The 15,763-nt window shown below is 55.7% G+C and overlaps 2 protein-coding genes across 30 annotated transcripts in view; one reads left to right on the top strand and one right to left on the bottom strand.

Moving 5' to 3' along the window:
- Positions 1-2,652, top strand: part of KANSL1 (KAT8 regulatory NSL complex subunit 1) — a 71,688-nt gene extending 69,036 nt beyond the window's left edge. For all 4 annotated transcript variants that reach the window (XM_082070609.1, XM_082070611.1, XM_082070608.1 and 1 more), the window contains one exon: positions 299-2,652. In XM_082070609.1, the coding sequence (XP_081926735.1) occupies positions 299-541 (243 nt within the window). In that variant the 3' untranslated portion in view covers positions 542-2,652. The remainder of the gene's footprint in view (positions 1-298) is intronic.
- A 13-nt stretch (positions 2,653-2,665) lies between these two features.
- The window catches only part of MAPT (microtubule associated protein tau), a 43,649-nt gene continuing 30,551 nt past the window's right edge, over positions 2,666-15,763 (bottom strand). For 20 of the 26 annotated variants that reach the window (XM_082070618.1, XM_082070624.1, XM_082070633.1 and 17 more), the window contains 5 exons: positions 12,132-12,224; positions 11,892-11,984; positions 8,420-8,501; positions 7,752-7,864; positions 2,666-5,716 (listed from right to left, as the gene is read on the bottom strand). In XM_082070618.1, the coding sequence (XP_081926744.1) occupies positions 5,501-5,716; positions 7,752-7,864; positions 8,420-8,501; positions 11,892-11,984; positions 12,132-12,224 (597 nt within the window). In that variant the 3' untranslated portion in view covers positions 2,666-5,500. Of the gene's footprint in view, positions 5,717-6,121; positions 6,246-7,751; positions 7,865-8,419; positions 8,502-11,891; positions 11,985-12,131; positions 12,225-15,763 lie in introns of all 26 variants that reach the window. The other 6 variants (XM_082070614.1, XM_082070630.1, XM_082070622.1 and 3 more) reach the window with 4 other exon arrangements.

Below are 15,763 nucleotides of genomic sequence, written 5' to 3'. Positions count from 1 at the left end.
TTGGAAACCTGCTCGTGGGAAATTCCTTCCAAACACTTGGCCACATGGAATGTAGAGTGTGGTATTTCGGCACGGGCGCCAGGATGCTTTTCCAGCCATTGGTTCAGTTTGAAGGCTGCCGTGTCCTCACCATTGGTGCTAAAGCTTTCCTCGCATGTTAACAAGGCTCGGCTAAGTCTGTGGCTGGCGTGGTACTGTGGAACCGCCTGCTCCGACCACTGCTGCAGTCGCGTACAGAGGGGGAGCAAGGAGAGCTTTTCCAGAGCATTTTCCATAGCCTTGTGTCTCTTCTCTTTAGGCTGTGCAGCCTTGGGAGCGACGCACCTTCCCGCTCTCATACGATCCCAGGACAGAGTGCGAGGACCAATCTGACCCCCAGGACCGGTTGTCGCGCTGCACCCGGCGCACGTCAGGCAGTAAATCCTCCCGGGAGACTGACAGCACTTCTGCCCTGCCCAGCCTGGCCAGCCTCAAGAGCCGAACCGCCCTGGCGACACCCTCCTCTTCCTCCGCAGCAGTTCAGCGGCCAGCGCACAGATAGAGACACATGGGAAGACATGAGCAAAACCAACACACAGAACTAACTCTTGGCATTAAAGCTTCCAAAAATCTGCGTTTGATATTCAAACATCCTGCCGGGAATTTTCACAGTTTTTAGTGAATTTAAGGAGTTTAGAAACTGTTTTTTGTTTTCTTTTGTTTGTTTTCTTTTTTTTTTTTTTTTTTCCTTTTCTCCATGTTTCCTTGTCACACACGAGAGCCCCAGATTCCTCCCAGTGGCGTGAAGGCTCGGGAGGGGAGCAGCCCACCAGACACCCCCTCCCTCTTTCCTCCCCTACCCTCTTAGATGTATAAATCTAGAGCACAGGATTTAGCTGGCTAGCAGACTTCGGGGATAGTTTTTCTCAAGGAAAAGGGTGTCGTCTTTCTCTTAACCCACTACCCCCACCACCCCTCCCTGGAAGGTTTTAGTGGAGTGAAATTAGTGATGAAAAGTGATGTCTTGGGATTGCAGCCCTCACTCGCTGTCTCTGTCCTCACCCCGCCCTTCCACCCTCCAGCATTTTTCCTCCCCTGGCTTGTAGTTCCAGGTGTCGGAGGGGTGACTCTGCCCCAGGGCCACCTGCCACCTCCTGCTGCCGTCACTCCTGGTTTGGGAGCAGCCGTTCGCTGTGCTGAGGTCTGGCTGTCACGGGAAGGACCCTTTTAGCCGCTCAGCCCCACATGGGAGGAGCGAGATTTCGGGAGCAGCCTTGCTCACAGCGTGTATGTTCCTCCTGGGTGGAAGGCAGGGAGGGGAGAGTCCCCAGCCCGGTGCGGTCGGCGCTTCACACAGAAGCAGAAGTCACGAGGCCCTTCGGGGACGTGGCTCTTGGCCAAAGGCAGCACACACAGGTCTGTGGCCAACGCTTGAGCTCTGCCCTGAAGTCCCTGTACGGCTGGGAGGTTTGGGCGAGGGCACGACCATGGGAACGGGGCTGGTCCGGGTCGCACAGCTGGGGCACTGGGTTGGTCCCAGCCGGTGGGTTTGGTGTCAGAAAAGGGGAAACGAGAGAAGGAAGGGGGGGGGGGGGGGGGCGGGGGCTGAGGTGCTGGGGAGGATCGGGATCTGTCACCACTGCTTCGCTCCACTTCCACACGTGGTCCTAAAACAGGGGTCAAGTCTGTTTAATTTCCCAGTCATGGATCTGATGTGCCGCCTACTGACAGGTATTTTATTTTGAAATGGAGTTTGCTGTTCCATCCCCGCCCCCCCCCCTCCGCACCGCAGAGACTCCTGGACTCCCGCACACCCGTCCCATCCGTAACGCTTTCTGATCCCACGATGTGGCTCTTGGTCCCTGTCGCTAGCATCGTGCCTGTCTTATGTATAATCACATCACCAAAAAAGGAAAAAAATAAAAAGGACTTTTTTTTTTTTTCCATTTTGTAATCGTAAAGAAATAGTAGCTAAACTGCTTAATGGTTGGGGTTTTCACAATTTTCAACATTATCTAGTGTTTTTGGTTCTGTTCTAGTTTAAAGGATTTGTCATCGTTTCTTTGAAGAAAACCAACAATGCGACCATATCCGTCTGCATAAGTGCTTTTCTATTTATAAGGTTGAAAATTCTGAATAACCCTTTTAGCATTATAAAAAAAAAAAAAAAAAAACACACACACAAAAAAAACCCCACCTTGTATTTTGTAAATATTTTCTTTTCCTGCTTTGAGCTGTGTAATGTCCTTGTTATATAGAAATGCTTTTCTTCCGAGAAGCTGATCTTTGTTAATGTCTTGATTCTGTTGGCAAAGCACAAATGTGCTTATAAAAAAAAAAAAAAAAAAAAAAAAAAATTAAAAAAAAATTAAAACAGAATATGCTCTGCGAGGTGTTTGTGAAGGGGGAGGCTCGGCCACTTCCGCCCCGTGTCTCAGAGCATCGATGTGATTCAAAGGAGCAGGTGAAGCTGCAGCCTGAGCTGCGGTGGTGGCGCCTCCCTCTCTCTGCCCCCCCCAGCTGCCGTTTGCCCGGCTGGTCCTGCAGCTCTGGGGCGCTGGCGTGGCTGCGAGGGGACAGGACGGGCCCCCTGTGTGGCCAAAACCCAGCAGGTACTGGAGAAACCCTTCCTGTCCCAGCTCCCACCACTCCCCGTTCCCCTCACCCCATACAAGAGACACCGGTTATCGTAGTAATGACTTTATTTCCAAATCCACTTTTACGGTAACAGTGTAAACCAGTTGTTAAAACGCACGATACACTATGGACATTCACAGACAGAAGCTAAGCTAGAATGGTACACTGAGATCAAACCTTCCCTCTCTGCCCCGGCACACGGCGGGATGGGGCTGCCAGCACCACGCAGAGTCCGACCCGGGACGTCACTTCAGAAGCGTGTTTGTTTTTTTTTTTTTTTAGTGCAGAAACGTGTGTTTTTTTTTTAAATCAGTGCTGGTTTTAACCCTTTTCAGACCAAGATGTGTGTGGAGTAAAGGAAAAGCCATGGGTCAGTCTGTTGAGCTGCTCATGGTAACCTCAGGCCTGGGTCTGAACACAGAGTTGGGGCTGGGGATGTGGCTCAGGCTGCTGGAAGGGGTCAGCAGGAGCAGTGCTGGACGGAAAGGGCTGTCCTGGCCCCCCCTCCCTGGCAGCCCCCATGGGAGAGGACAGGTGCCCGAATGGCAGCAGATGGGGCTGGGGACACTTGCAGTGGGAAGGGGCTGCTCACTGGAACACCCCCCAGCTCAGGCATCGTGTCCCTCAGGAGCCGCACCGAGGGGCCAGGGCAGGTGGCACCAGGGCCAGGCTGGGATGGGCGAGCTCAGCTCGGGCCATCCTGCAGCCGAAAAGGCTTAAAACAGGTGACTGGCATTCAGTGGTTCTCCTACTCATTTTTACAGAGGTCAAAAATACTGCAGTGGCACCTACACCAATACAAAGATAGTCACGGACTGGAGTACAGAGTCTTACAATCATAAAGTCAACTGAAACGGAGCAAATGACAAGCTGGACGTGGGCTTTTGCTCAACGAGTTGGTGCTGGATCAGCCCCCTCCCCAGCAGTAAAGCAGCTCCTGGGGCTATAGAGATGAAGGTTGGACACCCTCCCCGCAAACTGCCACCCCCCAGCCATGACATGCTCCTCTGGCACAGGACAGGCTGCCCAGCACTGTGCACAGAAACCTGGTGGAGTGGGACGTGCCACGGCTGCTGCAGTGTAGCAGGCTGCCAAGGGTGGGAGTGGGTCCTGTCCAGGGAGGAACCGCTGCTCTGCCACACGTAACAGCTCCTGAAACTGCCGTGGCACCCAGTGGCCATCCCAGGGAGGACCCATGCCCGGCCCAGTCAGATCAGGATTCTGGCCAACGGCTGGGACTGCAGAGACTGCGGGGCTTTCCCTGCTGCTGGGCCCCCCCCTCCTCGCCGTTGCTGCCAGCTCTACCCCACCACTCTGCTGATCCGCCTCGGGGCGGGGGACAGGGAAGGAGGATGCACACTGCGCTGCACTGATGGCCCCTCAGCCTCTCTGGCTGCACAAGGGGCAGGTGGGGATGGCCACAGGTGCAGCACAGCCCCGGGCCACGCCCTCACCGTTCCCAGATTGCCACAGCAGGTGCAAAGCAGCCAAAAACCCAGCTCTTTTCACCTGTGTGGTGCTGGGGTAGCCTGGGGGCTTCGTGCTGCATGGAAGAGACACTGTGACAGGGAACATGCTGCAAACCCAAACTGGGCAAGCACTCGGGGTTGGGGGGTTGGTGCCAGGGAGCAGCCTCTGGCGTCCGAGGTCAGGCCGGGACCCTGGGGGAGCGGCCACCATGCACCAACTAAAACCTCCCTTGCACCTTCCCCTCACACCCTCCCAGTTGTCTCCTAACGCTGCCAACGGCACGAGAACAGTGGAGCCATGGAGCTGCCACGTCATCATCTCTTAGCTGACCTTGCAGGAAAAGAACAAGAACAACCCCAAAAATGTTACAGGCTGCACCCAAATCCAGTGGCCATCCCAGCCCTGGAGCTGCAAGCGCCTCTCAGGTGCCCAGCCCCAGGGAGCCCCGACACAGCCCCCCAGCTCACGGCCCTCGCCACAGTGCAGGGCAGCAGCTCTGCACCCACTGTGTGCCCAGCAGACGTGGTGCTGAATCTGGGCCTGACCTGGAGCTCAGCAAAGCTGCCGCTCCGGCCCCCGTCCCGGGCGCCGGTGGAGCTGCCACGGGGCAGCTCAAAACTACTTACAGCATTTAATTTTTTTTTTTAAACACATGCTCATTTATGGAAACTCACCCTGCACGGTCCAAGCATATACAGACACATCTACTCTACGACACGAGGGGCTGCCAAAGGAATGGGGAAAAGCCTCTACTCATCCACTCAGCAGTTCCAGCACAGCCATGGAGAAGGGAACGGCCGCCCAGGACACGCCAGCACCCCAGCTGCCGGAGCTGGGAGAGGGTTTAGGGGATACCTGGCAGTTATCTTCATACACATCTCGGCTTGCAGAGGTGAAAACAAAAGGTTTCTTCCAATCAGCAGGCATTTAATGCAAAAAAGGAGGGCACCTCCCTGCAGTCCCTGGCTGCAGCACCCGCTGCCCGTGCTGCCCTGGCGCTGTTGGGGCAACAAGCGCGGGAAGGGAAGGTCACGCCCCGTCCCGCGGCCCCGTGCTGTGGGACGCGCGGTCAGCATCCTGCTGGGGCTGCCCCCTCCCCTCCCGGGCACAGCGGCCCTGGGCAGGGCTGGGACAGCGAGGGACACCACAGGGGACGAGGGAGCGAGCGGGGAAGGGGACAGGCTGTGCGCTCCAAGGAGCAAGGGGAGAGGAGGTTTTGTACCTCATAGTGTCACTGATTTTTGAAGTCCCGGAGCTAGAGCTGAATGAACAGTAAAAGCAGGTTAAATCATTAACCAGTTAGGGGATGGGGAAGCAGCTGTAAAAGGAACAGAGGAAGGCGGCCAGATTATTATTTTTGTTTCTTTTTTTTTCTCCTTGTCTTCTCTCATCTTTGCCCACCACGGCGCCCCAATCACAAGCCCTGCTTGGCCAGCGAAGCGGACACTTCGTCAGCTAGCGTGGCGAGCTGGGGGGAGTCCACCATATTGATGCTGCCAGTGGAGGAGACGTTGCTAAGGCGGCGCGGGGAGGCGTCTCCAGAGATGGTGGGGGACTTGTAGACAATTTCAGCGCCATGGTCGGTCTTGGCTTTGGCATTCTCGCGGAAAGTCAGCTTATGAGTCTCAATCTGCAACGAGAGTGGAGGGCAGTGAGCCGGAGGATGTGGGACACCATCGGACAGGCCGTTTTACCCACAAACCAGCTGCTTGGTCACTGCTGTTGAGCAGCTGGGAGGAAAGCGTCGTTCGCTGGCCTGATGTCCCCAGTGCCCCCCGGTCCTTGAGCATGTCCCTTCCAGTAGCCCACACAGGGAATGGTCACAACCAGAGGGAACGGCAGGACGGGAGCATCTCGGGATGCTGTCACAGGCTCCCCATGCACACAGACCCGGTGTGGTGCTGGGTCCAGGCCCAGGACTCAGCCGGCACAACCTGCGCTGCTCCCACTCACCGGCAGAGATTTGCGGAAGGATGGGATCCCCACACAGCACATAAGGCTCCCCTTAAACCCACGGCCCAGGTTTGCTACTTACTGGCGCCCCCCCAGCCACGTGCCAGGCTGGGAGCCGGCTCTCCGGGGCACGGGAGCCCAGCGGGGTCTGGGCTCGGGCTTCGAGCAGCCTGGGGATGGGTCTTGTCTTCCTTGCCCTTCTCTCTCTACAGGTGAAGAAACCCACCCAGGGTGGTGGGTTCAAAAAAATGCATCAGCAACAAAAAAAACAAGATCCAATAAATGTCAGCCAGAAGGAAGACGACAAAAAATAAAAGAAATAGGAAGCTGGGGAGAAAAAGATCTGACAAACAGGGCCATTCACTGACTCGTAGGAGGAAGAGCAGCGGCCTTTGGAGATGGGGTGGAGGAAAGCTTTCCATGTGCAGCAGAAGAGAGCAGATGCTGCTGGCACAGGTACTTCGGCAAAGCGCGGAGCAGCCTGGCTCCCCTGGGAAAGCCGATGCTCCGTGAAGCACAGGGCAGCGCGGCGCACAGCGCGGCGAGAGAAGGGCAAGGAAGCCAAACGGCCCGTCGGTCAGGCCGGTGCGCTGCGGGAGATGGAGGGCTGAGACGTGCACAGAGAAAACGTGGCCAAGAACAAAGTGACAAAGTACAGGAGCCAAACCACAACTTTCTCCTCCCATTGCAGAAAACAGTGTTTGAAAAACAAGCAAGATAAAAACCACTTTGCCCTGAAAAAATTCAACCATGTGGTCACCTGGCTGCAGTCTCGCCTCTTGCTCACCCAGTTTCGCTGCCTGCAAGGGACAGGGCTGTCCTTGAGGCGGCTGTAGACGTGTTTCACTTAGATAAACTTCATGTGAAGTCACCATGAAAGCCCCTGGCAGGACTGGCTCACCCTAAGTTAAGCATTTCACCTGACCTACTGGCTTTTGTTTTTCAATTTAAATCCCCCCAAACACGGAGCACTCCCTACACAAAGTTCTGAGTCAATCTCAGCTGACAGACTAAGGCTTAGAGAGATCACCTGTGTTCCGAAGTGATGGCTTGCTGCAAAGTTCCCTTTTCTAAATAAAGCTAAGCCTTCAATGCTCTGCTTGCACCGGAGAACCAATACCTAAGCAGCGCGCCAAGCTGCCAGCTTTGTGCCATTCTACTGGCAGCAGCTGGCAACACAGAGTGCAAAAGCTGTCGCTGACGGTGGCACCCCTTCACGTGAAAGGTCTGAGACACAAACATGCTTCTGCACAAACTTCAGAGAACAGCGGAAAGAGCAGGAAACCGCAGGAGAGGGTATCACCCAGTCACATTCACACCCACTCAGGCGCCACAGGAGGACAGGCTGCCATCCCCGCAGCTCTGCGCCCCAGCAAACGTCCTGCGGGTTGGCAAACGCAGCGCAGGAGCCCGGGCTCTGCCCGCCCGCAGCCAGCGCTGACCGGCCCGGCGCCGGGCCGGCCGCTGCTCGTGCTCTGGAGGACGAGCGCGCACAGACCACCCCACGCTACAACAGGGGCAGCAAATCCCGTCAAGCACTGGGGAAGAAGTGCTGCCTGGTAAGCACAGAGGCCACGTGGGCTGAAGATGAGCTAAGGGCGCGGGACATTCTCCGAGTCTAGACTTGAACCGCTCTTTGCTTGTGCGCCTGCTCGCAGGGCAGACAGACACAGCAGAACAGCACGTCTGCTCTTGACCCAGTGCCCCTTTACCTTCTTATTTCCTCCACCAGGGACGTGGCTGATGTTATCTAAGGACCCGATTTTTGATTGCACCTTATCTTTGAAGTCCAGTTTCTCAGATTTCACCTCCACCTGGCCACCGCCTGCAAGAGAAGAGCACGAACAGGGTCAGCTCCTGTGCCAGCCAGGGCAGGCTGGAGAGAAAGCGTTCAGGTGGGGGCTGCTGCTCCAAGGCGGCTCAGCCAAAGCGCGTCTGGGGCTGAGCAGAGCGCGAGGACCAGGAAAATGGCAGCACAAGGAACCCCACGGAGATCCGGGAAACCCAGGAGCTGGGGCAAGTGGGAACAAGGGTGAAGGGGCTGTGCAGAGCTGACAGACACCCCAGTGTTTCACAGAGCCAAGTGCAGGGAGCTAACCTCACTCCGCTAAAGGCCAGCAGTTCCCCCTATTTATCCGTAAATACTTCCCATGTACAGCGAGGTGTTTGCACAGACAAGGGTGTCCAAGGACCGGACCAGATCCCTCCCCTACTCCTGAGTGGTGAGGCAGACAGTGACAGGACTGGTGACAGCATCCGGCACCCCAAGCTCACTCTGATGCTACAGTCACTGCCCCACGTCCTGCCCCCTCCCCATGCCCAGCTCCACGCCACGACGCAGCCCGCGAGGCCCCGAGGACGCTGTGGAGTCAAAGGGTACCTGGTTTGTGATGGATGTTGCCCAGGGAACCACATTTGGATGTCACGTGGCTCAGGTCAACTGGCTTGTAAACGATTTGAACCTGTCCGTATGAGAAAGGAAAAGGCAATGAGCTTATTGCCACCACAGGCAACCTGGGGAGGGAGAGGCACAACACACACTGGCACCTGATCTGGATTCAAGGGAAAGGACAGCTTAAACCCCAGTAAGATGAATAATACAACAGAAACTGTAATCAGAAATGGCAGATCATTAATGCCTGTGTGCAGTAGTAGCCTCTCTTGTCAGCATGCACAAGATCACCTCTCCACAGAGGGGGGAAGTAGAGGCAATTTTAAAGTGCTTAAGTGAGAAAGAAAGTGGAGTGGTAATTAATTAAGATTTGCATACACATCATCCAAAAGGAAGAGACATACCAGAGAGAAAACATAAAAAATAAATACCTTTTCTGGTGTAAAACATAAAGCTTATGTCCACAAAAACTGAAAAAACAGAAATGATCAATGTGCACAGAACTTTTAAAAGGGTGACCAAAAGATGCATTTCTGAAAAATGCTGTAAAGAAATAAGGGTTAAAAAAAAAAAAAGCAAAGCAAAGTCTAAATATCTGGCAGGAGTTCACATAATATAAATTAAAATAGCAATAATAATATATTGAACTACAACAGTATTCTGTGATATTATGCTCTGTGCTCAGTTTCACCCATTACGTCTCTGAGCACGGGCTCTAGCAATTCCACTCAGAGCAGCGCACCCGGAGCGCCGCGGCACGGGCTGCGCGCCCGCGCTCCGACAGCCAGGGACACGAGACGCACACACAACAGTGAACGTGGAGCCGTTTAGTGGGTACGTTAGCGGTTAAACACCACACTGGAAAACACCAACAGCTGGAGAGGTCTGGGACGGCAAACCACAGCACACACACACGAGCTACATCAGGAGACAAGGGGGCAAGAAAACATCCCCATACCCCCTGAAGTTACCTTGGACTCTGGTTTTGGACTCACACCTGCGTGTGAACCAGCTGTTGCTGTAGTTAGCGGCGCCGTATGGGAGAAATCAGATCATCTCCACCTCAAGGCTGGTTCCTACTCCCTGGGAAGCGTCTGGCCCTCATCTCTGGAGCTCAGCGGAGCGTGTGCTGCTCCATGTTCTCACCGAGCACCACGGCAGCTGTGTGGCTCTCCCAGGTCTCAGGAAGGATGTGCCAGCACCAAAGGGGCCCGTGCAGAGGAGCTGACTCCCCCAAGCAGCCAGGCAGCCTCTGGACCAACGTGGCCAAAAGCACAAAGGATTCACTGTGGCCACTGCTCTCCATCAACCGAGTGCCCTGCACTGACTCGGAAGCCCGGGGTGAAGGCGCATCCTTCAGTTCCCATGTTGGCCCCATGTCCACTGGCCCCACCACCCTCAGAGCTGGGTGCTGGACACTCCTCCCTCCATCCTGCAGCCAGAGCCCCCTGTGCACAGGCCTGCCTGGTCTCCAATGTCCATGCATACCAAAAGGCACATCTGACAGTGAGTGGAGACAGAGATAAGGGAGAAAGCAACCCCAGGGTCTGGGAGCACGCTGCAGACACAGACACGAAGGGGAAGATCACATACTAAACACACCGGGCCGGAGGAAAGCTACATTCAGCTGGAAGGCAGGAAAGGACAGCTGACACCTTTCTAATCCCAGCTGCAACTCCCAAGGGCCTGTGAGCAATTCGGGCACCACTGGGACCTGGGCCTGAAAGACCTTCCATTTACAGAGCAAGCAATCAGCAACTGAAACATTTTCTGCTCTCATCCCAGTTCCCTTTTTTTTACAGACGGGACTGCATTAACCCTTACCATCCCGCTGGCGGGCAGAGAAGGGTCCTCCCCATTTTACCAACAAGGAAAAAGGGGCTGGAGTTGCTTGCCTGGGAAACCAGTGCCAGAGACCTGGGGATCCCACCTCTCAGCATCAACAATACTTAGGTCAACTTCTGCCTAATGCATCACGTTGTCAGAGCATCCACGGGCTTAAAAAAAAAACAAAAACACAACCAAAAAAACCCAAAAAACCCCACAACCCCAGGTTCCTGCAACAACAGTCCACTCCGCTTGAAGCAGCAATGGCCCGGCAAGCAGTCACTGCTGACAGCGCCGTAGAGGATGAGGACACGATGGCCATCGGACCCCAGCGCGCTCCTGCTGCCCCGGGGCGCAGCGCCGCCTGCACGGCCGCGCCCGCCCCGCGCTCGGCGCGCCCGGCCCGCGCGGCCGACAGCGAGCACGCGCCTCCCCGCGCCGGCTGAGCCCGCGGGGGACGGCGGCCCCGCCGGAACCCGGGCGCCGCTGCGGCCGCGCGGGCCGGCCCACGGCGCTCTGAGCGCAGACAGGATGAGCTCACCACGCTGTGCTGAAGCTCATTACCAGCCACAGCACCGATGCTTCGTGATGAACACTAACTCCTGCCATAAACTAGTGGCCCACCGAGCCCCAGACAGTCCAGTAAGTGCAGGACCCTGGGCTAAGAAAGAGCAGAAGCATGAAACCTGCTTCAGAGAGGTCTGACCTCCACAAAGCATCTCCTCTAGCCCACTGAATGCAGAATGACATTAATTTAAGACAGAGGTTGCAAACCCGGTGCTCAGTCTCTCAGGGAGGGCATCCACAGAGATCAAAAACAGCAGAAAGAAAATCCATTTGGAACATCTGAGAGGCACCAGAGAACTTCCTCAGATGGCCACAGACCCTGGGTCACACTGTTTGGGGTCTCAGTGATGCTCCTTCCCTGGTCTGTCATCCTTCCTGGACCCACACGCTGTCTCCAGAGAGACTGGTGTAAACCCGCCAACCTCTGTGGAGTTTCTCCAGGTTTCTGGCACAGTAACTGAAAGCCGAGTCTGGCTATTTATCTGGGAAAGGCTGGAAATGCCAGCGTTCAAATCAATTAACTCATTATTACTTCAGGCTCAGCCTCCACGGGCTGCCTAACATACACTGGACACTTTCATTATCAAGGAGAAGCTTAATATTTTCACGGATCATACTTGCCTGACGGGAATGGGCAGGAACTTGCGCTTTCACATTGTGCAAAGTCATGTGCAATTCAACACTACATCAAGCAAGGAGGACTCTGCTTATAAATCTATCCCTCTACTGCATCAGCAACTATGTCACTGTCTGCTGGAGACCACCCATCCTGCAGACAATGAGGCATTAAGCCTTCCAGGTAGTGCAAAACATTTGGGTTAATGGGATGTTTTGTTACAGGTACGGTTTCGACACAGGTCAGTTAGCTCTGTCCATGTCAGGCATGTACAGGACTTGTGAGGGTTCATCTAACCATGTCTTTTGGGTTAATGGGTTAAATGACAGCACATCGCCAATCACTATCTGACAGCAGGGTCGCTGCAGATAGCATTGGCAGTTTAGTGTATACAACATGCCACTAATAATAGGGATTATTACAGTGCATTCAAAGTGTGAAGGTACTCACACTGCCTCCTCCCGGGATGTGTTTGATATTATCCTTTGAGCCACACCTGGATTGAACGCTGCTAAAGTCCAACTTCTTATTAACAATCTGCACCTTTGGTAGCCAGAAAAGAGTCATTGCACGTCACCAATAGCTATCTGATGGCAGGGTCACTGCAGATAGCATTGGCGGTTTAGTGTATACAACATGCCACTTATAATAAGAACTGTTATAGTGCATTGAAAGTGTGAAGGTACTCACACTGCCTCCTCCCGGGATGTGTTTGATATTATCCTTTGAGCCACACTTGGATTGAACGCTGCTAAAGTCCAGCTTCTTATTAATAATCTGCACCTTTAGTAGCCAGAAAAGAGCGTGAGAAACAACATGACCATCTGCAGCTTGACCACGCGTAATATCGCTAAAACCAGGAACCTGTCTTCCAGTGACAAGAGCAAAGAAGAACCTCTGGCTTGCTGCATAGATTTGTCTACCCATGGGCTAAAACCTGAAGATGGAGGTGGGCAGGTTACAGCTAGACTGGATATGCAAGGCAGCCCTGGTTTCCAGGCCAGAAACACTACCAAAAAGCCAGCTCAGCCCGTGAACGTGCCGGGAAGCAAACACTCTGGAAGGCACCAGAGGTCTGAGACTCATCTCCTGCAGAGCCAGTGGAAGAAGGAAGATGGAGCTGAGAGAAAATGGCCTGCTCAGCCCCCTCTCCCGCGCCGGCAGCGTGTCCCCTCCCTCAGACACGCAGCCCCGCACTCCTGCAGCAACCGGGCGAACGGGGCAGCGTGTCCCCTCCCTCAGACACGCAGCCCCGTGCTCCTGCAGCAACCGGGCGAACGGGGCAGCGTGTCCCCTCCCTCAGACACGCAGCCCCGTGCTCCTGCAGCAACCGGGCGAACGGGGCAGCATGTCCCCTCCCTCAGACACGCAGCCCCGTGCTCCTGCAGCAACCGGGCGAACGGGGCAGCATGTCCCCTCCCTCAGACACGCAGCCCCGCACTCCTGCAGCAACCGGGCGAACGGGGCAGCGTGTCCCCTCCCTCAGACACGCAGCCCCGCGCTCCTGCAGCCGCAGCAACCGGGCGAACGGGGCAGCGTGTCCCCTCCCTCAGACACGCAGCCCCGCACTCCTGCAGCCGCAGCAACCGGGCGAACGGGGCAGCGTGTCCCCTCCCTCAGACACGCAGCCCCGCACTCCTGCAGCCGCAGCAACCGGGCGAACGGGGCAGCGTGTCCCCTCCCTCAGACACGCAGCCCCGCACTCCTGCAGCCGCAGCAACCGGGCGAACGGGGCAGCGGCTGCAGCGTGTCCCCTCCCTCAGACACGCAGCCCCGCACTCCTGCAGCCGCAGCAACCGGGCGAACGGGGCAGCGTGTCCCCTCCCTCAGACACGCAGCCCCGCACTCCTGCAGCAACCGGGCGAACGGGGCAGCGGCTGCAGCGTGTTCCCTCCCTCAGACACGCAGCCCCGCGCTCCCGCAGCTGCAGTGAACCGGGCGAACGGGGCAGCGGCTGCAGCGTGTTCCCTCCCTCAGACACGCAGCCCCGCGCTCCCGCAGCTGCAGTGAACCGGGCGAACGGGCAGCGGGCTGGGGAGCAGCAGCCGCGCGTCCGGCTCCACCTGGAGAGGCCGCCTGAGCTCTGCGCCGTGCAGGGCTCAAACTCCCTCTGCAGCTGCTGACAGGGACGCAGTTCCATGCCTGCCGCTTTCTTAACTCCTGTCTTAACTCCTGTAGAGACGAGATGAAAGAGGCAGCACTGACCACCCCCAGAGGCAGATGCTCTATTGCTTATTCTCAACGCCATCTTGGGCGGGAGAGCAGCTGGAAATGGCTTGGTGCTGCAGAGGAACCACCGACCGTGCCAACTCCACCCTCCGGTCCCAAGACCTCTCTGCCCTCTCCCCCTACACATAGATTTTTGTACTAATCAATTACGTCGTTTCCCTTTAGGCCTTGTTTTCCCTGTTTGGGTTTTGTAAGGGCAGATGTGCTGGAGTGACCCCACACACAGCAGCAGCTGTTGCAGACAACACAAAGACGAAGATGGTCCCTGCTCCCTCCCCTACATGGACTGGGTTGGCTTTACAACCTCTGCAAGTACAAACCAGAGCTAACTGCAGGTAAAACCAGCCGGCACACAGGCCTGCGCTCCCTCAGCACAGAGCCTGTCTGAAGCACAACACTCGTGAGAGAAAGAGACGCAGCATCCTGCAAGGAAGCAGCGTCACATCCCCCTGCGCACGCGGCCCTGGGCACCACGCTGGCCGAGCAGGTAAACCTCCTCCTCCACCACAGCATGCCCGCTGCTGCGGGAGAGCCCCTCACTACGCCCTTGTCCTTTAACATGAGAAGCACCAAGGCTGACACATGCCTGCAGTGTCATTTTCCAAGATAACTTAATTCTGCAAATCAGGACCCAGTTCTGTTAGACCAGGCTTTGCCAGAACAGTATTCAGTGATCCAGCGACAATGGAAAAGATGTGTCCTGGCTGACTGTCGGTGCCTGTGGCCCCTGTACCTTTGCGTCCCTAGGCTGGGAATCCCAAATCTGCACAGACAGCAGGCTCCAGACCCATCTTCTGGACACCCTACGACCAGACCTGTGGGATCAGCCTGCTACAGCTGCAACCATTCTGCTAAGAGCAGCCTCGTGCCCTGCAAAACCCCCAACAGAACATCCAGCCGTTCTCACCTCCGAAGACCAATGAATTGTTCCAAGTTCAGCTGTTCTTACTCTCAGTGACAACAATAAACAACTGACAGAGAAGCTGACCAAAAAAAACCCTTGAAAAATGGCAGGTTAAAAAGAACAAGTAAACAATTTAACAGTAAATGGAAGGGTTCCTTCTCAAATCCCTGAAAAGCAGTGTTTTGTGGGTTCAGCAGGAAAAACTTACGCCTCGTGCCAGGCGGGCAGGAGGTGTGAGGCCCTGGGACACGGGCAGCTGGGAGGACACAGGCTGCTCTGCTCGTGACCACGGGCCAGAGCATCCCTGCCCGGGCTCCAGAGCCCTGGGCCTGTAGTACAAACCAAATGTGCATTGTCCAGTAAATCACCAGCCAGGGCAAAAAACGCACATCAGGAAATGGAAAAGATGGTGAAGAGAAGCCATCTCCAATCCTCCTGCCACGCCAAAGTCGAACACTCAGAGCCACAGAGTCACACAACGGCATGCACTGCATGCGAAGGTTTGTCCCGGCTTTGTTGCATTAGCAGCCGCAGAGGAAGGTCCGCAGGGAGAGTTTCCCCTCGGGGAGGGAAGCACAAGCACGCGGCCATCAAATGTGCAGTTCTGTCAACTAACATCTGTGTAAGAGCCACTGGGCCTTCACCGGCCAGAGGAACCAGGTGCTTTCATGTCTCCACCCATGCAGCAAGGAGGATTTTTTAAAGCCTCGGGACATGTCCACACAGTGCAACGGAGCAGCGCAGAGAGGGTGCTCAGCAGCCAGCAGCGCAGCTGGAGCCGTGTAAGCACGTGCTGCTGCTGCACAGCTGAACTAGCTCACACCGCTTCCTCACCCAAACCCTCCTCTGCGGGGCTTGTGAAATTTAACGAGAGACCCTTGTTCCTAAGCCCCGGAGCGTGGAGTTCACGTGCTGCTCACGGAACAGCCTCTCTGCGAGCGAAACCCACAAGTGGCTGAAAGGACAACAGGACCACCAGTTCTGGCCACGCCACACTGCATCATGTAGCAAGACAGTGCCTGATCGGAGAACACAATCCAAAACCTCGCCAACAGAGCTGGATCCAAAAATCACAACATTCTGGAAAACATGCTGAGCCCGGGACCCTCGCAGGGAGGAGACCACCCTGTCTGCTTGCTCATGAAGCAACAGAGGCAGTGTTGAAGGGAACACTCCGTTCACACCATAC

The sequence above is a fragment of the Streptopelia decaocto genome (assembly GCF_964273445.1).
Source record: "Streptopelia decaocto genome assembly, chromosome: 22".
In the NCBI taxonomy this organism is placed as follows: domain Eukaryota; kingdom Metazoa; phylum Chordata; class Aves; order Columbiformes; family Columbidae; genus Streptopelia; species Streptopelia decaocto.
Note: the sequence above shows the minus strand (reverse complement) of the source record. Positions and strands in the feature narration are given on the sequence as shown.